Raw genomic sequence first — 25,548 nt, forward strand, 5'->3', positions numbered from 1 at the left:
ACATCATGAGCTCTGCCCTGCCCCTCCCCCGTGTCACTTCTCCACGTTCCTGTCCTCTCCAGCCACACTGCCCACTGTGACCCCAGCACCCCGTCCTGGCAGACACCCCCACCACCGCCCATGACCTGTACTGAGCGCCACCTCTATGCCAGCACCATCTAAGTGCCTGGTGTATATTAACTCATTTATGGGTAGGTGCCATTATTATGTTTCTTTGACTCACGAGGACACCGAGAAGATAGGAAGACACTTACCTCAAGTCCCAGTAAGTGGGGGCGCTGGATCTCAGCCCAAAGGGTCTGACTGGGGGCACCAGCACTTGTAACCACAGCCCAGTGCTACTGCCCGCCCCCCCCCCCCCCCCCGCCGATCTTTATTGCCTCCTACCCACGTGCCTGGTGCAGGCTTGTCACACATTAGTACCTCGCCTTGGACCCTCCTGAGCTTGGTACCTCCTCCCTCTGCCATCTTATCCCCCAACTGCTGTCCCCAGACACTCCCCACAGAAAATAGAATGGTCACACCCTCCTTTGAGTCCTTCCCAGACCCCGGACAGACTTCTGCTATGGTCCCAGCAATGCTTCATTGCACGTATCTGTCCAAAACCTGTCTGCGGCCACAGTAAGCCCCATGTCCCGTTCATCCTGGCAGCCAGCCTGAGCAGATGGCAGCCCTGCATGAACTTATTCGATGAACACCTGTGACCCACACCCCCCAGCACGGAAGGTTCCCGCTAACCAGGCAGAAGAAGGCAGGATGGAGGCCAGCAGGCCCTCCCTGGGATGGAGCTCAGGCTCGGTGTTGCTGAAACCCTAGTGTTTACCCTGCTCTTTTCTAAAGGCCACTTCAGTGGTTCTTGGTCTTGGCTGCTTAGAAGCACGGGGATATCTTTACAAATTCTTTTTTGCTTGGGTCTCACACCCAGAGATCTGTGTTTCATTGATCTCAGGTGTGACCTAAGGATTCCAATGTGCAGCCAGGGCTGGAGAGCATCCTCACTGCTCAAAGTGTGGTCACCTGAGCGCTTATTGTACATTCAGGTTGTCAGGCCCCACCCCAGACCTGCTGAATCAGAATTTGCATTGCAACAAGATCCCCAGATTTGGGGCGCACATGGCAGTCTGTGGGGTTCTTTACCCTCACACTGGTGGTTCTCCAAGCTGGCTGGGCATTAGAAATGTGGTGGCTCATACCCCAGAGGATTACAGCAGAAATTCTGGAGGTGGGGCCCAGACAGTTGCAGTTTTAAAAGCTCCCAAGTGATTCGACCAGGGCTGGTGCCACTGCTCTGGGCCTTGCTGCTTGGTTATGCATGGCCAGCTGACCTGTGTGCTGGTTTCTCTGGCTGCTTCTGAGTTACTGTAGCCACATTCTCTCTCACCAGGACAAGACAATGTGCTCTATCTTCTCATCTTGGATAAAACGACCTTTACATGTTCTTGCTTCTACCACCCCAGCTGTTACCAGCAACACAGAAAGGGCCAGAGTCACCTTAGCTCACAGTGGCTCCTCTCTTTCCCATCTACACCTTCTGCTCCTCCTGCTCACCTCACCCCATGGTCTCTGTTGTTTTTCAGCCTCTTGGGATTTCTTGTGCACACCTGTCTGGTCTCCCTCCTTCACTCTTGCCCCTGGCAATCCATCCTCTGCATTGTGGTCAGAGTGGTCTTTCTTGAGCAGAACTTGATGATGTCTCTCTTCTATGGGTGACTTTTTCATGGCACACTATTGCCCTCGGGCATGCTTCCAAAGTCCTTAGTATGGTGAGTATTGTCATTCCCTGACTACCCATCCAACCGCAAGCACCCCATGCTCAATTTATATGGGGAAACTCACCCTTCCCCACATCCATCCTGGTGTTTCACTCCTCCTATGCCTTTTGCACACACTGCCCTTCCCCCTGCAATCCCCATCTGATGGCTCCACATCTGGTGAACTCTCTTCTTCCCTGGAGACTAAGCTCTTTCCTAATCTACCTCTCAAATTCAGGGACGTCAACAGGCATGCTTGGAAGGGACACTTCCATAATCATCCTCAGGTCTATGAAGGTCTTATAGAGACCCTTGCTGGCTATGGTTGTTTGTGTACAGGGGCTTGGACAAGAGGAATGGGTTTGAAGAGAAGTGAGAAAAGTTCCTTTTGGTCACAAGGAAGGACATCAGAATATAAACTGGTAAAACATTGACACAGAACACAGAGAAAGGCTTTGGATTATTCATCTCTATCAATTTCCAAGAGGAGAAACTCTGTCCTGAGAAATGGGTTGCTGAACCTGATGTCTTCCTGCCACCCACCCCACCCCCGGCCCCACGCCAGCTCTAGGATCCTATTCTGTATGCTCCGAGGATAGTGGGATTCACATACCCTACACAGAGCATGGGCTTCATGGCTGACTTGTGGTGTGCCCTTGAGCCAAGTGAGTTGACTTCTCTGGGCTTGTTTCTTCCGTAAAATCAGAGTTTGGCTAGACCAGTGGTTCTCAACTGAGAGGGATTCTGCCCCCTGGGGACATTCGACCATGTCTGGAGACATTTTTAATCATCACAACTGGGGTGGGGGTCCTATTGGTAGCTAATGCATAGAGGCTAGGGATGCTGTTCCACATTCTACAGTGCACAAAGCAGCCCCCACAACAAAGAATTGTCCCACCCCAAATGTCAATCGTACTGAGGTTGAGGGACCCTGGACTAGACAGTGGTTGCACAGAACAGCTCAGGAGGTTAAGGGAAAAAACAAAACAGCCTGGACTCCACCCTAGATTGATGGAAACAGAACTGTCATGGTGGGCTTTCTTAGCACTGGAATCACATGCATTTGCTCTCTTGCACCTTCATTTAATATTTATTGAGCACCTGCTGTGTGCGTGGCTTGGTGCTAATTTCTTTCAGGGGAAAAAAAGATGAATGTCCCATAGTTTCTGCAGTTCAAAACCTAATAATTATGATTTTGAGACTCATCAGACCATGACTGAGCCAACAATTGTCTCCACGTTTGCTTAAAAGACCACATGTTACAGTTTTCCACTGACCTGAGTAGATATAACCCCAGGCCCAAAATAGGATTCCTGGAACCACAAACGGCAGGAGCCTGGGTCCCTGAATGTCTGCATGGAGCAGAGCTCCCCCTCGCTGTGATAGAGTATTTCCTAAGCAAAAAACAAAACCTTTATTGTGTTAGGGGCAAAAAAAGAATTTCCTGACCCCACCCCACATATTTTCCAGCTACTAAAAATATCATAGTAATCAAGATGTTGCTCATAACATTTGGCATTTCAGGGCACATCTTTCATCTTGTCCAAATTTGAGGCTGGTTCCTATTTTCTGGAGTATGGAGCAGAGGCTTCTGGGACGAGCCAATTGTGCATGGTGAACTAAGCTATGGGACTAAGGAGAATCTCCCATCCCCAGACTCAGGCTCCCCAGTGAGCATCCTCGTTACCATAGCTGGGCTTCTCCCACCACCCCCAGACTGGGTCTGCATCTGTGGATCTGCATCTGGGCTGATGTGAATGAACGTCACACTGGGTTTCCAGATATCCCAGCTGACTTTATCTGCTGCCCTCTTGATTCTCTATGTTTCAGAAATAACCATAATGTGACAATGCATAGAGTCTAGATGCTCTGTGAGTCTTTCATGAGACATAGAAATTGGAGAATTCCCATCTTCTTCAGGATATAAGACTCCACTACTTAAATTAACCTGTTACCCTTGAGTGTACATTTAGAATAGAACCATCCTGGAATAATATAATATTCTTATATCTTAGTCTCCTCTGCTCCCAGTAGAAAATCTGTAAAGCTTTGATTAGTCCTTCATGGACAGCCTTACAAAATACATACACTGCAAGATTGTTCTATCCACACCATGATTCCTGGAGTTAACCAATTAACCAAACCAAATTGAACATACAGTTGACAGCTTTTTTGAGCCAATGAATCTGTTGACTTGATGGTTTCATTCGTTCCTATTGAATCTTCTCTGATAACCTCAGGACTTGGCAAAGTTGAGAAATCAGTAAAATTAGTCTTCACTGGTCTTGTCCCTTTCTAGGTCTTCTGCCTCACCAGGAGCCCAGGGGCTTTCTGTGTCCCCGAAACATCTCATTTCCACATTTCCCTCCTCTAAGAGTTACAGTGGGAATCTCTCCATACCCTGTACTTTCCCAGCCCATTAAAACTTAGCTTTGTTGCATCCCATCTTCTGCTTCCCATGGTGAAAGTAGGTCAGATCATAAGTAGTGATTGAATTATTCACTGTAAAAATGAGCAAATGGATGAATAATAGACGGAGAAAGGGCACCCCTCTCCTCTCCTAGGTGTTCCTTACCTACTATGTGATATGTGCACTTCAGCAGGGTTCTGGGGATGAAGTATTTTAACCTAAAGGAGCAGCTCTAACAGTAGGCATTTTAGTCCACACGGCAGGCCAGATGAGGAGAGGATGGAGGTTGATGGAAAAGTTTAGGGATAGATGAAGCCACCTTCTGAGCCCCCTACCATATTAGCAATCACCTCTGCCAGCCTATAGACCCAGATCTAAGCACAGGAGCTGGGGTGCCACAGAAGTATCACCAAGAATGTTATATATGATAATGCATTCTGCACTGTCTAGGACCTGAAAGGGAGCCTTACATGTTTGGGGTCCTAAGGACCCCCATTCTGATGACAGAATCTAAGAGGAGTTGGCTGGGTTCTTGAGAAATGTCCTTATTCAGCCCCCTTTTCCTGCTTGTGCACGAATGAAGAACAGCACCATCCAAATATGCCTGCTGACTCTTGTCCTGTGGGACACCTAGATGGACACAGGCTCATCCAGGCTGGTGTTTCATTCCGTGGCATTGAAGAAGTGCCTCCATATGGCCCATGGGTTGATGCCCATTTTCTCGTGTCTGGTCCCTGGAAGACACAAAGAACAGCAAATCCACATGCTCCTCATCACAACTCTTCATTTCCTAGGATACAGTCCCGATTGAAATTAATTTGCTGAAATATGTTCCTTTCCCCGGTTAAACTTACTTTGTGAGAAAAATGCCTGAGTTCAACAAATCACTAAAGCCAAGGACACAGCGTTTTCTCTTTGTGATGAAAAGCAGATATCCCATTAAAGAAATAAATTACTTGGTTGCATTTAGTTTATATTTAAGTGTTCTGTTCCTAAATATTCTTTGGCTGGGAAGCTCCATCCCTGTTTGCTGGTGGATTGCATAAATAGTCTCTTGCCGGAAACTGCAGACTGTTAGTTTTGAGCACTGATTCTCCTGGGGCCAATAAGGCAAGTCACGGGAGGTACACGTTGGATCCTGCAGCTTGTGTTTCAATATGTGGCTCAAGGGTTTTATTTCCAGGTGGGAGGCATTAGTACTGTGCTGGCTCAATGTTTGTAGAGACTTTACTCCATTAATTGTCACCCAATCACCGTCTCTACTGGCTCTTTCCTCATTGCATAGAGGCATTCTTAAGTCTTCCATTTTAAAAACAACTGTAATCCCAAATGTCTTCCAGCCCTGCACGTAAAGAGGGGAGACATTATCCCCATTCTGCATTCCTTGTCAATTACTGCTCTATCATTCCGCTTCCCTTCACAGCCAAGCCTCTTCAATGTGGTCTACACTGGCTGTCTCCCTCTTCATGTCTAGCTCACAAAGCAAAGCATTGCAATCTGGCTTGTGCTCTCACCTGTGAACTGCACCTTTGCTCAGCTCCCTGTTGCTAAATGCAGTCTTAGTTTGCTTAAATCCCTTGTAGCATTTACCTCCTTAAATTCTTACGGCCATGAGCTCCCACTGCCCTGGAGTTAACCGATTAACCAAACCAAATTGAACATACAGTTGACAGCTTTTTTGAGCCAATGAATTGGATGAACCATCTGTTGACTTGATGGTTTCATTCGTTCCTATTGAATCTTCTCTTTGCTCCCACTGCCCTGGCTACTCTTTCTGAATCTCTTGTGCTGCCTCCACTTCTGCCACCTTTCCCTTCATTACAAGGTGAGTCTCTTAACCCTTTTTCTCTCCCAGTCTACCTAGCCTTTCTGGACAATCTCGCCTCCTCCAGTGCTGGCTCCATGCTCCAGCTGGGACCTCTCTGCTGAGATCCAGACATAAATATCTCACTGCTTTGGGACATCTCTTGCGTCCAAAATAACTAGACCTCCCCCTCTTCCCCCTGCACTGCTCTTCCTCCTCTATCCACTCTCAGTGAATGACACTACCGCACATTTGAGTTCTACTGAGAAACTTGGAGTCATCTTTGACCTCACATCCAGCCACTATCGAACGCAATTTGACTCAAACTCCTTAAAATTTTCAAGTCCATCTTGTACGCCCCATCGTTGGTGCAGCACACCTATAGCTTCACATCACTTCTCTATCATTCTTGCCTGGGAACTATGAACTGCTCCCAACCAGTCTCCCCTACTCTGGTTTTACCTTCATCCAATCCATATGCGCCCCCCTCCCGCCCCCCCCAACCGCCGCCGCATGGTTGTTAAAATGATCTTTCTGAAGTGCAGAAAAGCAAATCTGATCGGGTAACTCGCTTGCCTGACATTCATCACTGGCTCTCCATTGCTTTCAGAAGGAAACCCAAACTCCTCCATGTGACCCTGAAAGGCTCTGCAGGAGCTGGTTCTCCCCTCACCTCCACTCTCGTCTTACTCTTCACAAATCTTGTTCTCATTCTCCAAGCCCCAGCCACATTGAACCACTTGCCCTTCTACCTCTCCAAGAGCCTCATGATGTGTCATGTAGTTGCTGTCAAGGTGTTGGCTGGGGCTGCGACCATCTGATGGCTTGACGGGGGCTGGAGATTCAGCTTCCTAGGTGGCTCATACACATGGCTGGCAAGTGGTGCTGGTTGTTGGTAGGAGGACTCAGTTCCCCCAGGTGGGTCTCTCTACAGGTTGTGAGTGTCCTCACAACATGGCTGCTGGCTTTTCTCAGAGAGAGAGAGAGAGAGAGAGAACCAGGTCGATGCCATCCTTTTGAGGACCTAACCTCAGAAGTCACATAGCCTCACTCCCACCATGTTCTTTTCATGAGATGCACATAGCTAAGTCTAACTCACATCCCAGAGGAAGGGGGAAATTAGGCTCTGCTTTTCAAAGGGAACAGTGTTGAAGAATTTGCAGACATATTTAATCATTTCTATCAAGGCTGACAATGAAGGGTGGAACTGTCCCAGCCCATGACAGGTGTGGAATACAGTCTAGGGAGAAGAGAATGTGTGCTTTCCAGTAAATTCCATGGCAGCTACAGGACTCAAGTTAGACACCGATAGGGCTGGAGTTCTTTACAGAAGGGAGGCTGTTTAAGTGAAGAACAGGTTATTTTCAGGTAAAGGTATATTCAGTACCAGCTCAGTCACTTACTAACTGTGCAACCTTGGGAATTGTACTTGCCTCTTCCGTGCCTCTGTTTTCTCATTGTACCACAAAATAAAAATAGTGCAGCTTCTTCAGAGCATTAATGTGAGTATTAAAATAATGTGTGGACGTATTGAGATGGCCTTAAGAAGACTGGGGATGACCACGAGCACGTACTACCTGAACGTCCAACTGCCACATTTCCCCTGGCTTACATGGACAAGTATCCGATGGCCAGGCTCAGGGTGACCTTGATTTCATAACCATGTGGAGTCCATCACTTATTTGCCCATATCTGCTTTTTTCCAAGGTCAATTTCTTCATCTTCCTGAAAATTGTCAAGCTTCTCATTTCTAAGCTCAAAGCCCATCAAATGTGCTTCAGAGATTATAAGTACAGGTGAGTGGCCTGAAGTCGGCCTCCAGTGGTCCAAGATTGTTTTGACCCCTTCAAGTTATTCTGGTTAATGTTCTGGGAAGAGGGGCATGAGCCGCCTCACCAGTATGTCTATCTTCTAAGACAAGAATATCAAGAAGAGAACCTCTGAAAAAGGTGTCTTGGGGTTGTGTGGGGCTTTTGCTACTGGTGAGGGCCTCCTGGCCCCATGGAAATGAAAGGAGTGGTCAAGGTTACACTCATTCCCCGTAGCAGGAAACTTAAAATCCTCCTAAGAATGGGTGGTTGAGCCACTTGGTTGAGCCAAAGGAGTGGTTCTAAGTGTAAGGATTTTGGCCACAGGCAGAGGTGTGAGTGAGGATGGGTGGAACTCTATTTCTCTCTCACTAACACCAAAATCAGGCCTGACCTAGGTGTGCTGGAAAGGTAGTTTTTCCCTTTATCTAACAAACATTTCATGAACACCTACCATGTGCCTGGCACTGTGCTTGGAACAGAAGAAAGATACTATGTGGACCCTGTCTATAAGGAGCACACATCCCAACTCCCCAAAACTAGTATTTTGGTGTGAACGCATGTCAGAAGGGCTGATGCTGACCATGGCCGCAGATCCTCTGAGTGACCGTGGGCAAGTCACTTGGCCTCCCTGGGCCGGATTAATGGGTGTGTGAAATGAGAATGGCACAGGAGACCCATCTCTTGCTTTTTAGGAAGACCAAAGATGTGGGTTCTCAATCTAATTGGATATGGTGAATGGGTTTGTCCAGGAGGTCCCAAAGGACAAACACGCATTGTTCAGCACTAACAAATATATGCTATAATTGGCCCAAATATTTTGCAAACACCCCATCCCCAAGGCACTTGGGCTGGCTTGGACAACACAGAGACACGCCGACTTTCTTGGCGCCTCTGGTGGAGACTCTAAGTGACTCAAAGCTTCTTTGGCCCTTCTCCCAAGGCTCAGCCTCTAACTGCTCTCTGAGGGTGGAGGTCCAAAACCATGGTCAGAGCTGCTCTAGTCCTCCCATCGTGGGTCTGTTCAGGGGACACTGGGGCATCTGGGAAACCCAACAGAGGACGGCACTCCCAGGAGACAGAAGCAGGAAGGAGACAAATCCCAAGACACCACTTTCCATGCAGACCGAGAGCCTGCACCCTGCTATTTTCTGCTCCCAAAGCCCACCATGTACCACTGGGGCTTTCCCCATGTTCCAGACCCACAGCGCCCCCTATAGGAGCTTTCCATTCTGGTTGCTTGTAAGCATCACCTGCCAGCCAGCCCAAAAGCATAGACTCCTGAGGCCCTCCACTGGGTATTCAGACTCAGTAGGTGTGGAAACGAGCCCCACCACATGGACTTCTTATAGACTTCCCCCAAGAGATTCTGACACACAGAGTGCAGGACCACTGGGGTCAGCTGCTCTCGTGAAATAACGCATGGAATTTTCTAGTGGGGCTATGGCAGATGTGTTTCTAAGCAGCCTCGGTATCCCCTTCTGCAGGATCTCCTTTGGAGTTATCCAAGAGAGTGGTTTCCAAACTTTTCTGATCATGCATCTTTTTCAGTGAAGAAATTTTGAGCATGCCCCTCACCATATATATACATGGTCTGTTGAACTGATACAGCTATTATAAAATACAACAAAGAATAGAAAATTATAAAGGATAGATTAAAAATTAACACATAAAACTTCGATTATCTTTCCTTACTATATTTTCTTCTGATGCCAAATGGACTGTCTTGCATAGCCCTGAAGTGTGCATACCCAACTGGGAGCCAGGGATCTAGGGAAGCATAAATCAAGATACTGGGGAGAACCTCATGGCTGAGCAATGATTCAGGACAGCTGTTTTGGGGGGAGAAGGAATAGCTTGTCTGATATATACAACCTGTCTGGAAAATTCTTTTCCCTTCCCCACCCTTGTTCAAGGATAAAGCTTGAAAAGAGGAACCTGGGTGCATGGCCCACCTTGAGTCTTCCCAGGGTAAAACACCTTACTTGGCGACTTTGCCACCACCTGGGGATGGAGCTGGGGACCTATCAGTGTTCCCGAGTCTCAGCCACTCGGAAGGGCTGACTAATGTCAGCTGAACTCACAAGAGACTGATATATAAACCAGACTATACAATTGTTCATTCTTAGAGGCTGGGAAAGGCGGGGGTGGGGCGAGGTTTCCTTCTGGTGCTTGCACTCCTAGCACACTTGACAACAAATAATCCAGAAACTCACAGCAGTCACCAGAATGTTGCTGGTGATCACATCCTCAATGCAGAGTGGTCGGTGTGAAGGATTACTGACCATGAGAAACCACCACGGCCCTGCGGTGCCGCCTGCCTGATAAAAGCAGGGTTCATTCCCCAGGTTCTCCACAAATAGGGCTGCTTCTTTGTGATTTTCCCCACCATTTTGGTTGGCCATCTGCTTTCTGTTTACTTACTCTTTCTCCATGCAGAGCATAGTACAATTGATTAGTTTATGCTCATTAATGAGCAAAAAATGAGGGCCCTGTCTCTCAGGACACACCAGGCCACCTTATTTTACTGCCTGGGCTGGTGAATCCTACAGCACTGATGAGTGCATTTGCCCATTTTTCTCTGCAAGCAGTGCTAACACCCTCATTTCTACGTTCCATCACCCCAGTGGGTCACCCCCCAGCTCACACTGCCCTCTTCCACCTCCCTATCCCCCTCCAAGTCTGTTTTCCTTTGTCACCCCCTGCTAGGGTGAGAAGGAAGGGGCAATGGGGGCCGGTGCGTTTTGTCCAAGCTCTGGTAGAAACAGGCCTGCCTCCACCTCTCCCAGATTTTGAGAACTTTCAGAATGTAGCTCTCAAGATTTGGCCCCCCTCCAGGAGTATATTTTAGGAAAGTTTAAATTAAATATATCTAGGTCTTGCCAAAAAGACAAGTTGCTAGGAGCTGGAGAACCTTCTGTAGTCCTAGGCCTATCCCTGGGTTTCCCCCATTCCAGTGGAGGAGAGTTACATGGCGCACCTGCCTGGCCCGGAGCGCGAGAGCTGAGCCAGGCCCCTGGAATGTGGACAGATAGAGGCCAGTGATGCTCACTGTGGTCAGAGTTGTCTGTTCTTTGTGGGTCCCAGCACCCAGGCGGCTGTCCCCCTGGAGGACCGGTCTTAATGTTCCATGTGGTGTGTGGGGCAGAGCTCTTGATGAATTTATAAAGGAGAATCATTTCTTAACCTGCTGAACCCCAGAGCCCTTTCCAAAAAGACTTTCTGGTGGGCAGCCAAAAACAAAACATGTCACAAATGGAAGTAAAATTGATCAAAGTCATTGAGGTTCTAAGCAACCTGAAGGCAAAGACGGCTTCTTTTAAAAACAGTGATGGCTAAATACTATTGATCATTCATCAAGTATCAGATGCCATTATTCTCAGCACTTGCCACCTGTCAGGTAATCTTTAAAACGAAAAAAAAAAATAAAACGACACTGTCCATTGTATTATTACCAGTAATAATTTTTTTTATTGTTTCAACGCTTCATATTATATTATTAGTAGTATAATCCTCATTTTTACAGATGAGAGGTTAACTAATTTGCCCAAACCCACATGGCGAGTTACTGGTGGCGCTGGGATTTGAACCCAGGCCCAGATACTGTCCCTATACTCTGCTGCCTTTGACCACAGCACTTCTTCTCCCACTGCGCTGGTTCATGCTCCATAAATATTTGTTGGATCGCTGAATGACTGCAATAAACCAAACAATTTAAATAAACAAATGACTATAGCTGAAAAATAAGTATAAATACAGTTCATAAGAGTAAACGGCCATAGATATTTATGGATTTTCCATCTGAACCGGGACACACATGGTGTTTTGTCTAAGGAGAAGTTAGAATGAGTTCAGGAATGGGGAACCCCTTCACATCCAACCAGGGAGCTGGCAGTTATGAAAACGGCCCAAAGCTTCATAAAAAGATGGTCATTCTTTAAAAAAAAAAATCATCTCATACTAAATGTGGGATTCTGGCACATGAAAAGGACAATAAGTGGGAAAACTGGTGAAATCGAGTATAGTTATTTGTCACATGCCAATGTTGGCTTCTTAGTCTTGACAAGTGTACCATGATTATACAAGATTTAACATTAGGGGAAACTGAGGGAAGCATAGGCAGGAACTCTCTGTGCTCTCTTGGCTACTTTTCTGCAGATCTAACATGATCCCAACATAAAGAGTTTATTCAAAACACATAATGTCATAGCATGGCCCCAAGAATAAGTTGATGGTAAGATGTGGATCTGCATCTAAGTATGTAAGTATGTGTCACTGAAACCCAGATAACCCAGAGCAATCGTCGCAAACTCAGGCACTCGCAGGGGCCAAGCAAGGAACGCAAGGTGAGGTTTCTTTCATTTCCTTGATAACAGTACACTTGAATGGCTCTCACGGATGCAGGATCCATACTAAACACTTTATCTCGCGTACAGTTAAACCTTCCTGAGGACATCATGCATGAGCTGCTGACGTTCCTACACCTTTAATTCCATGGGGTTCGGCGGTGGGGAGAGATCTCTCCAAGTCTGTCCCTTTAAGACAAGTGACTTGGGCTAAAAAGTCATTAGGGATTAAACTCTTTTTTTCCCAATGTGTATATACAAGACAGTAGCTTTGTTTGTGCCCTGGATATGAGTCACTTTTGCTAATGTAGGTAGTTTTAAATTAAGAAGCGCCTCAATAGTAAAACAGCAGTCATTCCCAAATGTGGCTGCTTCTCAGAATCCCATGGGGAATTCCTTAAAAATTCACATTCCCAAGACCCAATAGCCAGAGGTTTTGACTCAGGAGGTTGACACTGGGGCTGAGGAAGCTAGCTAGCTAGCTATATCTATTTATATCTTTCTGTCATCTATCTATTATCTATCTATCTGTCTACCTATCCATCCATCCATCTATCCATCTCTCCATCTATCTCTCCATCCATCCATATCTCTCTCTCTCTATCTATCTATCATCTATCTGTCCATCGATCTATCCATCTATCTACCCATCCATCCAACTATCCATCTCTCCATCCATCCATCTCTCCATCTATCTCTCCATCCATCTATCATCTATCTATCTATCCATCCATCCATCCATCTCTCCATCTATCTCTCCATTTATCCATTCATCCATTTATCTATCTATCTATCTATCTATCTATCTATCATCTATCCATCTTTTAAAGTTCCTTAAGGAATTCTAATGGTAAACCATGTTTGGGAACCACCGGTATGTGATATGGAATGTTTGGGTCCCAGCTGTGCACTTTGCACGTGGGTGGTACAAAGGAATGTTTGTCCTTTTTATGTAGAGTGTATACAACAGCAAGCTTCCACACAGCACTTTTTATGAGGAGGATCAGTTTCTCATTTCCTGCAGCCCTTGCTGTCTTGGGGCTGAGGGGCGGCATGGGGGCTGATGGTCAAGCTCTGCATGGAGTGTGCAGGGTGTGAGTGTAAAGTCGCAAGCCTCACTTCCAGGCCTGGATTTGTCACTTAGTGGCTGTGTGACCCCAGACACGTCATTTGCTTTCCCTTCTCAGGTTCAGTAAAGCACTGACATTGGAAGTCCTGAATAGAGAAAGAAGTAGAGGCACCTGCCAGCCAGGTACTAGGAAATCTGTCAAACTCGGTAGGGGTGTAGTGTCCCAGGGTGACATCCATGCACATGGAAATCTATCCATCAGTCAAAACATTAAGATCTAGAGGCATTTCATAATCTATATAGGAGAATTCATCAATTCATCCATCCATCCATTCATTCATTCATTAACTCAATTTGTGTTGTCCAAGCGTCTGCCATGAGTCAGGTGTAAGGGTGCATCAGTAAACAAGACCACACTGGCCATTAAGGCATTCAATGTGTTGCCAAGGAGACAAACTGGAAGATCAACTATTTATCAGGATGATAAGAGCTACAATAAAGTTACACACAGAAGAGCAGTAAACATTGCCTATTCCCAAAGCAACCTTCATGACAATTTTTTGGTTGTCATTTGCAGATTGGCAAAGTCAACACTCGTCCTCATTCCTCTATTGGGTGTTCATGAGATTCTCTTCTCTTTCATCACTGATGATCAAGTGGAAGGATTTTCAAAACTCATACGACTCTTCATTCAGTTGACTCTGGGCTCCTTCCATGTAAGTAGGCATCTGAACCAGGATTCCTTTGCTTTGGAGAAAACCAAATGCCTTGACCCAGACAGGCTGAGATTTGAGAAAGCCCACAGGTGGAAACGAAGTTGTAGTGTCAGCAGGCTCTACAGCTTTAGGGTCTTTGGCATGAGAAGGGTGTGTAGACCAAAAATGTTGCCTTGATCCTGCCAGCATGACTCAGTGACTAAGAAGGGAAAAGTGGTCTGTTTCCTGAGCTATAATAGTTGGTGTGACTCACAATCATATTAACTGTGAGTGTCAACATGAAGACTTTTATTATGGGCCTATTTTTGCTGGGTTCTCTGCAAGGCATTGTGCACAATGAACATTGTCTATGCTTCAGGTGACATACTCAGAACACAATACAACTTGGTAAGAACCAGTGAGTCGAGACCAGGAGACTCTTGAAGCTTGACAGTTGTGTCAAGATGTGTTGGAGGGAGCTGTGCTTCCTTTACCTTAGTATTTTGGTTATCCATTCCTTAAATTGTTACCCATTACTTAGTAGCTTACAACGACAATAATTCGTATTATTTCTCATTATTCTGGGGACCAAAAATCCAGGTGGGCATAGTAAGGATGGCTCACCTCTGCTCCACGCGATGCCTGCTGGAGCTGGAACTTCCAAGATGCTTCACCACTCTTATGTCTGGTGCGTGAGCTGGGAAGGCTCACATGGCTGGGGCTAGCTGGAGTGGCTTCATTTGGATCAAATTTCTAGGGCTTCATTTCTCACTGCCAGCTACATCCCTTAGCTCCATACTGTCTTAGGGCCTCTCCCTTGCTGTAGGTTCTTTCTCTGTCTAGCAGGGAAGCTGAACTTCCTACATGGCTGTTCAGAGCTCCCAAGAGCACAAAAGCAGGAGCTTCTAGGCCTTCTAAATGCCTAGGTCTGAAATTCACACAATGATACTTCTGCTGCATTCTAAAATTTAAAACAAATCCCAGGGGCGCCTGGGTGGCTCAGTCAGTTAAGCATCCGACTCTTGATTTCAGCTCAGGTCATGATCTCAAGGTTGTGAGATTGAGCCCCAGGTTGGGCTCCATGCTGATTGTGGAGCCTGCTTGAGATTCTCTCTCCCTCTCTCTGCCCCCACCACTTGGTGCACTTTCCATCCCCCCCCAAAAAAAAACAAAAACTAAAGCAAATCCCAGACCCAGCCTGGACTGAAAGGGAGGAGACCACAAAAACATCTCCCTGAAAATCATGGCTCAGTAGCAAAGGCCATGAATGCAAGAGACCACCACAAACAGCGCCAGCAGCAGAGTCCCCATACAGTGGTAACCTTGGGACTAATAATCTTAAAATGCTAGTATAAGGCAGGACTTATGGAATGGAGGAGAGAGGTGCTTGGCAAATCTCCTCCCCAAAAAGCAACAATAAAATTGCACAAAATTGACAACAGCAACCACTTGAGGGCCCTGGAAACCAGCCAAAGGCATACAAAATGTTGAGAAGAGTTTATTCAAGAAAAATTATTAAATCTAAGTAAGAACAGTGGGGTCTGTTGGCTTAGCCTGAAGTGCACTTGTCTTCCAACCTCTTCTCCATCAGTGAGGAAATTCTAGTGAAAACTAGCAGCTTCACTGCAGAAAGGGGCTGACTTGATGTTGATCAGTCAAAGAGCAGGAAAAGCCCACACCCTGGCCATTGTCAAATACAGTAGTGATCTCGGTGGCAAAGCATCGAGAAATGAAAATGTCACAGCCTGAGACAGTGATCCTAGCTGGGATGAGAAACAGCCTGGCAAGCTAGCCAGAAATTTAACAGGAGGATTTGAGGAATGAGACACCCATCATGGGCCTTGATCAGCTCCTACATATCTCTCTGGTGGGCTGGAGGCTTGTGTACACGTGCAAGGTTGCATACACTCTCAGGAGATACCAGAGAGAATATCCACATTGTCGATGGCTGAACACGAGTTCCTGCACACACACCCAGAAGACAAGGGAGGTGGAAAGTAAAAGCCACAGAAGACTTATAAACTGTCTAAACTTGGAATGGGTCCCCCAAGCCACACACAGATCCATTGTCAAAGAGTGTGGAAGCCTTACTGGTTTAAGGTGGTTGAGCACAACTTCTGACCAATCATTGACTAATTGTTAAGCTGTTATAAACAGGGGCAGGAAGTCAGACTTAAACACAAAACCAAAAATTTTTGAAATGAGCACAGACATCAGTGGCTGTGACTACAGGGAAGAAAAATTTCACAGAACTAGTGGCCCAGGAAAATTACTAAACAAACAAACACCAGCAACCACCCAGGGAGTGGGGAGTAGGGGATCAGATTCTAAAACTTCCAGTTTTGAACAAAAAAAAATTTATGAGGCAAGCAGAGAAAGCGTGACCCATACTCAGGAAAAAGAAAAACAGTCAATAGAACTCTCTGAGAGGTCTCTTAGCAGACAAAGAATTTCAAAGAAGCTATTATAAATATGTTCAGGAGTGCCTGGCTGGCTCAGTTGATGGAGCGTGCGACTCTCAATCTCAGGGTTTGAAATCGAGCCCCATGTTGGGTGTAGATATTACTTAAAAATAAAATCCTTAAAAAATATGTTCAAATGGTTGAAAGAAATCATGTTTAAGGAATTAAAGAGAAGTATGATGACAAAGATTCATCGATTAGGAAATCTTAATACAGAGAGAGAAATTATAAAATAAGGACAATCTGGAAAAATTCTGGAGTTGAAAAGTACAATAATGGAAATGAAGATTTCACTTGAGATGCTTGATATCAGAATCAGGTGACAGAAAAAAAGTCAAAGCACTTGAAGATAGGTTGGTTGAAATGATCCAATTTGAGAAACAGGAAAAAAAAGATGAAGAAAATAAAAGAGTTTCAGAGACCTGCGGAACACCATTGAGCATACTAGCATACACATGGGAGTCCCAGAAGGACAACAGAGAGAAAAGGGGGCAGAAAAGTCATTTGGAGAAATAATGGCTGTGAACTTCCCAAAGGTGATGAAAAACATTGATCTGTGAATCCAGAAAGCTCAATGAATCCCAAAGAAGATAAAACAAGGAGATCCCCACCTAGAAATGTTACAGTCAAACTGTTGAAAGACAAACACAAAGAGAAAACTCTTGAAAGTAACAAGAGAAAAATGACTCATACACACAGGGACCAACAATACAAAGTGACACCTGACTATAATCAGAAACAGTAGAGGTCCCAAAGCAGTGATATGATGTAATCAAAATATTGAAAGAAAAACAATTCAACCAAGGATTGAAACTATGTTTCAAGATGAAGGTAAAATTAAAAAAAAAAAAAATACTCGGATAAACAAAGACTGAATTTGTTGATAGCAAACCCTCCTTAGGAGAAATATCAAAAGAAGTCCTTCAGGCTTGAAGATGTCACCAGTCAGTAGCTCAAATCCACAGGAAGAAATTAAATGCGCTAGAAAATATAAACACAACAGTGAATACAAAAGACTATAAATATACGTATTTTCTCTTCTCTTCTTTTAACTGTTTTTAAAGACATTAGATTGTATAAAATAATTATTACAAACTGTATTCTTGTCATAAACTATATTATAAAGATCATTAGATCTTTAGAGGAAGGAGGAAATGAAGCTATAGTGAAGGAAGTTTTCTATATTTTGCCAGAATTATGCTAGTATTAATATGATATGTTAAGATACATGCTATTATCTCTGGAAAACACACAAACTAAATAACTAACTAAAAAAAAAAAATACCAGAAGAGGAATTAAAATGGAACACTAGAAAACATCTGTTTACCCCCAAACGCTTTTGATTTCATAGAACCCTCACATTGTCACCATAAGGGAGAAATTATCCTACCACTATAGTGACAGAGGACTCGGGAGAACTTGCATATGCCAACAGCCATCAGAGATGAGGTTTCTTTGTAGAGGTTAAGCCCCTGCAGGGAAGCACTCCATCATGATGCTCTGTGAGGATCCCAACCAGGAGACGCCACGTTCCCCGTATCAGAGTCTTAAAGCTACTGTCACTGGGCAGAGTCAGGTGCTGAGATTGTAGGGACAAAGTGGAGAGAATGTTCCTGCCCACTGCATGCTCCCCAAAGGCCAGAGACAGAGCCTGGGTCACGTGGTCTGGGCAACTTTGGTTCCTTTTTCCTTCTGTTGGAACTGAATTGTGTGTGGCTCTGAGCTGAGACACAGGACCCATTGGTAGCCTTTCTTTTTTTTCCCATTATGAAACCATGTTTAATGTATTTCAGTCTTTGGGGGAGTATTTCAATGGTGAAGCTTTAATAATTTGGGTTTCCTATGTTGTTTGGTGTTCATCTTCTTTAAAAGATAATCCCAAATTAAAAATGTCAAGAACGAAACAAGAACTGATACCTATTATGTCAGCAGTATTTAATGGCCTTTCTTCCTCTGAGGGCTTGATTGGTCATGTGAGCCCTTGGTCAACGGATCTCACACACCCAAGGCCCTCTGAGGACCAGATGCTCAAGGGGAGCTATGGGGACAAATTTTGAGGAAGAATCAGCCTATCAGGGCGCCTGCATGGCTCAGTCGGTGAAGTATCTGCCCTCGGCTCAGGTCATAATCCCAGGGTCCTGGGATTGAGCCCCACATTGGGCTCCCTGCTTCTTCCTCTCCCTCTGCCTCCTCCCCCTGCCCATGCTCATGCTCATGCTCTGTCTCTCTCTCAAATAAATAAATACAATCTTAAAAAAAAAAAAAAAGGAATCAGCCTATCAGACTCCTCTGGCAAGGGAGCTTATTTCAGTCCTTCCATTGATTGCTATGTGACAAACTACCCCAAAACTTCATGGCTTAAAGCAGGAACCGTGTTGTTATCTTTAATGATTCTATAAGCTGGGCCACCTGGGCTCAGCAGAGCAATACTTTTGATACATGCAATTTTTGAATGGGGCTGCAAACATCTGAAAGCTCAGATGGGAACATATTTGAGAACATCCCATCTTTGGGAACATCCCAAATGATTCATTCACATGGCTGGACATTGACACAAGCTGTTGGCTGGGGCTCAGCTGAGGCTCTCAATCACAGAGTCTCGGTTCTCCTCTACATGGCCTCTCCATCTACCTTGGGCATCTCATAGCCTGGAAGCTGGACTCTCAGAACATTCCCCAGAACGAATGTTCTAAGAGGGAGAAGGTAGAAACTTCCAGTGCTCTTAAGGCATAGGCTTGGAAGTCCCAGAATGTCACTTCCACCATGTTGTCCTGGTAGAAGGAAGTCACAAGGCCATCCCAGATTCAAGGGGAGGGAAAACAAGGTCCTCGGTTTCATGTGAGGAGTAGCATATGCCTACAGGGAGGGGAGAGATCCTTGGGGTAATTTCTGGAGACTCACCACCACGCTGGATCCTTTGGTCCTGCAGCTGGAGCTCTGCCCACCACCATGCACCACTGAGAAACATGAGGACCCACGATTTGCTCTGCAGACTGAGCCAGGAAACACACTGACAGAGCCTGTGCATGGACAGAAGCCTCCCACCTTCTGAGTACCCCTGCCCTGCTCCCCTTCATCCCACCAGGCAGAGGTGAGAGTAGGCATGGGCGGATGTGTGGGAGCACATCCGGTGAGTCATATCTTAGTGCATGAGCAGGAATTGGCATGGACCCAACAGCTGCCTCTCCTTGATGCTTGGAGGCTCCTTCACTCTTCCAAGTGCTTATTTCTTAAAGAATTTCACCATCAAGGGATCTTTGGAGAGATTGCCAAGTGGTGGTGACATAGGAAGTGAGAGCCGTCTGTTCTGCGGGACCAATCCCTTCACACTCACTTTATCTAGAATCAGAGTTAACCAGACTCCAGGAGGCTCCTAAAACAGTGAATCAAGAACCCAAAGAGGTGAAAGACATGTTTGTGATGTGGAATCATATTTTAGCCAACTCATTTGTGAGGATTCTGACACGTGAAAGGTACCCCTTCTAATATATGCCCAGAGGCAAATATAACCCACCCTGCCAACTGTACATGGCTGCTGGGAACCTCCACTGAGACTGTGTGACAGTGATAAACTGGTACCACCATGCCCCTGTTTAGGAGCTATCGCCATGGAATAAAAGATGCATAAGAGAAAGAAAATCCCTCATTGGTGGGCAGAATCCAAACATGTGACTGATATTGGGATAGCCAGCTTGCAAGATCTCCAGCTTCCATTAAGAAGAGCATAAGAATTTCCCCCCAGGACAACATGTTATAACTCCTTTACAATTTCAGCTCCTTTTCCAGTACCAAGCCGCCCTTACTAGCCACAGGGGGCGAGAGAAACATGATCAAGAGAGATGGGAGAGAGCCTGCACTGTGACCTTCACTCTTCAGTTGGAAATGTGTCCTTTCCTTGTGAGTCCTGGCATTTTACAAGGTTCTTTCCATAGACACTCAAGTACTTGGTTCCTGCACGCGTATGGAGCTCCAGTACCTTAGACACATAGCCCAGGGGCCACAGATGCTCACGTCACGGGGGAAGCTGTGGTATGCAAGTTAGCACAGCTGGGTATCACATCAGGAAGCAGATGAGTCAGGAAACGCTGGAAGACAAACACTGGCTAGAGCAGCTTTGATTCCAGACTCCTGGCAGTTAAGCATTGCAGAGATTTGAGGGAAGAATGGTCCAGAAGACAGAAAGCGTGAAAGGACCTCAGTAAGCAATGAGTTGTGCTAGTTAGTCTCCAATATGGCCCCCAAGGATCTTCGCCTCCTGGTATTCACAGCCCCGCGGAGTGCCCTCTGACATGGAGTAGGGTTGACCTGCGTGACTGTTAAGGTATTGTGGACATGAAGCTGTGGCTTTTGAGGCCAGGTCATCAAGGTTGTAGCTTCCTCCTGGCTCCCTTGGATCACCCGCTCTGGGGGAAGCCAGCTGCCATGTCACGAGGACACTCATGCAGCTCTGTGGGGGAGACTGATGCCTCCTACCACCAACCAGCAACAATGTGGCAGGCACGTAAGCCATCTTGGAAGCAAGTTAAGCCTTCAGAACACTGACAACATCTTGTCCGCAACCTGAAGGATGACCCAGAGCCAAAATACCCAGCTAAGCCACAGTTGGGTTCTTGGCCCATAGAAAGTGTGTGAGATGGTAAATCTTGACTGTTTTGATCCACTGAGTTATACAGCAACAGGTAGCTAGTACGTTAGCTTGAGATGCTGGAGGAAGCCAGAAGGCGAATGGGGCTGGAATAGAGTAGCTGAGGGCAAGCAGGGCACAGGATGAAGTCAGCGAGGCAGCCAGAGCCCAGGTCACCTTAGTGCCTTCTGTGGTTGGGGGATTTTTATTTTAATCTACGTGTGATGAGAAACCACGGGCAGGAAATGATCTACTCAAAAGAAATGCTCTGACAGGAGAAGGGGTTATTTATTATCTCGCATAAATGAAAATTTCAGGATCAGGTGTAGCTGGATCCAGGTACCCAAACAAGATTGGGCATCCGTCTCTTACCATTTCTAGGCTTACTTTGACTGTAAAGTTGGCAAACACAGGGACGAGAGTGCAACCCTTCCTCTGTTCCCAGGGAAAAGAACTCACATTGGCCCTGCTTGGGTCCTGTGCCCATTTGGGCTGATTATGGTGGTGATGGCCATCCTAGAACATGGGGACCATGATTGACAGCCTTGCCAGAAGCCCAGGGAGTAGGGCAGGGTCAGTTCCCAAAAGGAAATGATGCAATTCAGGCAAAAATTTAGCCATTGCTCACTATAGACAAGTAGAAATGGGATAGTGGTCTTGTACAATATTTGGATAATTGAGTGAAGAACATAGGGTCTTTGGGATTTAATCATCATTAACCTACAAGCATCTAAGCAAACACCTGGGCTGATACGGGTAGTGGGGGTCAAAGTCAGAAGAGATCCCAGTGAAATCCAAGTTAACGTAACCAGTACGACAAACTCTAGTTAGGGCTAGCAATGTAGTTGCCTACCTCTTCGGGGGCTACTAAGACGAGGCGGGCCTTTGCACTTTCCAGGCCACTCCCAGACACATCTTGTCCTGAGTCAAACCTCACGGTACCTCCTCCTTTCTTTGCAGGGATTACTCATGGCCTTGCAGTATTGCTTTGCCAATGGAGAGGTACGTCTCCAAAGCTGCCATCCAGGTCCCGGTGAGGCTGGGGCTGGCATCCTGCTGCCCCCGGAGGTTTCTGATTATGTGATGGGGGAATGTGTAGTGACTGGGGCAAATAAGCACTGTGAGCACCCAGTAGGGAGAGCAGGAGGCAGCCCAGACAGCCAGGAGAAGGTGTCGGGATGCATGAAAGAGGCTCAGAACCCAACCCTGGCCCTGCTGGGGACACCCAGAGAACATTAAGCATGGCAGGGGGAACCCGCTTGAACTTTGGATTCTGGCCATGCCTCACCCACTTAGCAGGTCTGAGTCTGTCGGGTTACTGTAGCTCTTTGGGCCTCAGTCTTCTTATCTGTAAAATGGGAATAATAGCTGTCCCTGCTGTATAGTGTGGCCCTGGGCTTGCTGGGCTCCTGGAAAGGGCCCAATACTTGCTAACTATGGTGACTTTTATTATTATTATTATTATTACCAGTTCTCTGCTCCCCTGGAAAGAGGATTGAAAGGGGGAGGGCAGGTGGCTTCCTCCTGGCTTTAGGAGTTGGTGACATTTCCAGCCCCCTTTCACCCACCAGAATGCAGGCTTCTGGACAGCAAAACCCTCTTCCTTCCTGCTCACTCCTGCTGCCCGTCTTCCCGCGGGGGGTGCCCTGTCCACCAGGCAGGTGTCCTATGCCCCCTCCACACAGTCCTTTCCGGAATACGGTATCTCTAAGTTTTGTCTCCTTGCCCCACTATCCTGCTCCGTGGCCACACATGTAGGCTTGTTCGCTTCTCTCTGCTCATCTCCCCCAGTTAGAAGGTACGTTTCCCCGCGGCGGCACACTTGCCGAGAGGACACACACACACACACACACACACACACACGGTGACCTGACTCCAGCACAGTAACCCCCCCTCTTCTTCCTCCGCAGGTGAAGGCGGAGCTGCGGAAGCACTGGGTCCGCTTCCTGCTTGCCCGCCACTCGGGCTGCAGGGTCTGGGTCCTGGAGAAGAACTTCCGATTCCCGGGGAAATGTCCCAAGAAGCTGTCCCAGGCAGACGGCACGGGGACGCTGCAGAAGCTGCAGCCCTCATCCGGCGGCAATGGGCAGCTCCTGCACTTGTCCGTGCACGGCCTTGGGGGGCGGGGCGCCCGGCCCCCGCGGGGACACGCAGCCTGGCCCCGGGGCAGCAGCGTGTCCGAGAGCAGCGAGGGGGACTTCACCCTGACCCACACCATGGAGGAGATTCTCGAAGAGAGCGAGATCTAGGCTGGAGGCCCACCGCCCAGGCTCTGCTCCCCGGGGAACGCACAGAGTCACCGGTCTCCCCACACGTGGCGTGCACTTTGGCATGAAGTTCATGTCCAGGTCTCTCATGCTCCAGACCCGGCGTGGAGGGTGCTCTGGAGGCTGAGCAGGGCCCGGGGGATTAAGGTCAGGCTCAGTGACTGAAACAATACAGCAGGGGGCCCGAAGGAAAACCCCAGAAGAAACATTCCAGGGAAACACGCGTTAATGCCCAGGAATGTGGCTTTTAGAGTGTGCAAAATGCATGTGTAGGTGGCGGGTATGTGCCGGGGGCTAGATACTGCCTTATGTTAGCAGGAGGGCCTACAGTAGGGTACTCATCAAGTCCGGTTGCCAGATTTAGCAGTTAAAAGTCATAATGCTCAATTAGATTTGCATTGCAGATACATGAATAACCTTATTGTGTAAGTACTTCCCGTGGGGTATACATTATCCGTAATTCAAATTAAGTTGCACGTCTGGAATTTCACCTGGCAACTCCATTGTCAAGGACACTCCGCCGCAGGGCGGGGACTAGGGTGAGGCAGGTGAGGAACTCAGCTTGGGTACAAGATTTAAGACAGCACTGAAAAAAAAAAAAAAACCCATTGTCGAGATAAGTAATATTTTAACACGACATTTTAAAAACTAAAATCCACAAGCTACAGTGGATGGGCCATTTCTAAAGACAACTTTTTATTGTAACAGGGCCAGGATGAGGGTAAGACAAGCGAGGCCAGCTCATGCAAATGCAGAGTCTGATCCTGACTTTATTGAAAATGTTGACATTTCGCCCGTCGTGGACTTTTGGGCATGAATTTCTATTTTTCTTTTCTTTTTTTTAATTAATTTTATTTTATTATGTTAGTCACCGTGCATTACATCATTAGTTTTTGATGTAGTGTTCCATGATTCATTGTTTGCGTATAACACCCAGTGCTCCATGCAATACGTGCCCTCTTTAATACCCATCACCAGGCTAACCCATCCGCCCACCCCCCCCCAAAACCCTCAGTTTGTTTCCCGGAGTCTGTAGTCTCTCATAGTTCATCTCCCCCCTCCGATTTCCCCCCCTTCATTTTTCTCTTCCTACTATCTTTTTCTTCTTCTTCTTCTTCTTCTTCTTCTTCTTCTTCTTCTTCTTTCTTCTTCTTTTTTAAACATAAAATGTATTATTTGTTTCAGAGGTACAGGTCTGTGATTCATCAGTCTTAACGCAATTCACAGCGCTATGAATTTCTATTTTTCAACGATTGCCCCAAAATATTATTTATCTTGATTGATTGCATGTTTTGGCCCTCTCCCCACCCCGAGTCCCAGCTCTGCTTTCCAAAAGGAGAAACCGGAGCAGAGGCATTAGGCAAGTGCATAACAAAGCAAAGGTTTATTTTTGGGTGTCCAGATTATCCGTCGTTCAATCCTTAAAGTACACGTCCTTCTAATTTCTCCTTGATCTCAGTGTCCCTGCCTTTCCTGGTCAGGTCTGTTAGCTCCTAGAGAGCTGGGGCATGCTTTGTTCCCAGTCTGCACCCAGCATAGTGGGTTCAGAGTCGGTACCCAGCACACACCCGTCGATGACACAGGACAGAGATGTCTTTGGGAGCATCGGATGCTGTCCAGGGTCCGTTATGCAGGACCCAGCCCCGAATAGGAGACGGAAATTTTTTTTCCCCCAAAGCATCTGTAAATATATCCTCCCCCCTTGTCACTCCATAAATGGGGTGGCACGCACATACACACACACACACACACACACACACACACACACACACGCACATGCACCCCGCTTGCTCTTGTCTTGCTAAAGATTAAAGTAAAAAGTTTAATGAATTTGGTTTGTATTGGGTCAATTCTTTGACACGTGTTTTGCACAGGTGCTAAGGGTCTCTCGTGCCCTGGAGAATCTGGTGTGCTGTTCCCGGACAGGATTGGAAGAAAAGGCACTCAGCCTCCTCGGGGACCGAGAGGAGTGGGCAGAGGGGAAGGGGCAGAGGTCAGAGGTCAGAGGTCAGAAGGGCGGGAGGCAAGTGTCTCCCCTCATCTCAACCACCCTCTAGATCATTCGCTCCGCTTGTTGCTTTGAAGATCTGGCCTAGTGGGTCTCAATCCTGGCATGACAATCACCTGAGGAACTTTCTAGAAACACTGATGGCTAGGCCTGAGTCAGAGATTCTGATGCAATTGGCCTGAATGAGCCTGGGCATAGGTATCGTTAGAAATTCTTGAGTGATTTTTTTTTTCTTCTTACTGTGGTGAAATATATATAACATAAAATTCCCCATTTTAACCACTTTTAAGTCTACAGTTCAGC

The 25,548-nt window shown here is 46.6% G+C and overlaps 1 protein-coding gene across 1 annotated transcript in view; it reads left to right on the top strand.

Annotated features, from left to right (window-relative positions):
- GLP2R (glucagon like peptide 2 receptor) overlaps nucleotides 1–23,315 on the top strand; it is a 50,111-nt gene extending 26,796 nt beyond the window's left edge. The window contains exons 10-13 of the mRNA XM_036100081.2: nucleotides 7,673–7,761; nucleotides 13,766–13,904; nucleotides 21,931–21,972; nucleotides 22,881–23,315. Of these exons, the coding sequence (XP_035955974.2) occupies nucleotides 7,673–7,761; nucleotides 13,766–13,904; nucleotides 21,931–21,972; nucleotides 22,881–23,219 (609 nt within the window). The 3' untranslated portion in view covers nucleotides 23,220–23,315. The remainder of the gene's footprint in view (nucleotides 1–7,672; nucleotides 7,762–13,765; nucleotides 13,905–21,930; nucleotides 21,973–22,880) is intronic.
- Nucleotides 23,316–25,548: the final 2,233 nt, after the last annotated feature.

Source organism: Halichoerus grypus, chromosome 2 (assembly GCF_964656455.1).
Source record: "Halichoerus grypus chromosome 2, mHalGry1.hap1.1, whole genome shotgun sequence".
Classification (NCBI taxonomy): domain Eukaryota; kingdom Metazoa; phylum Chordata; class Mammalia; order Carnivora; family Phocidae; genus Halichoerus; species Halichoerus grypus.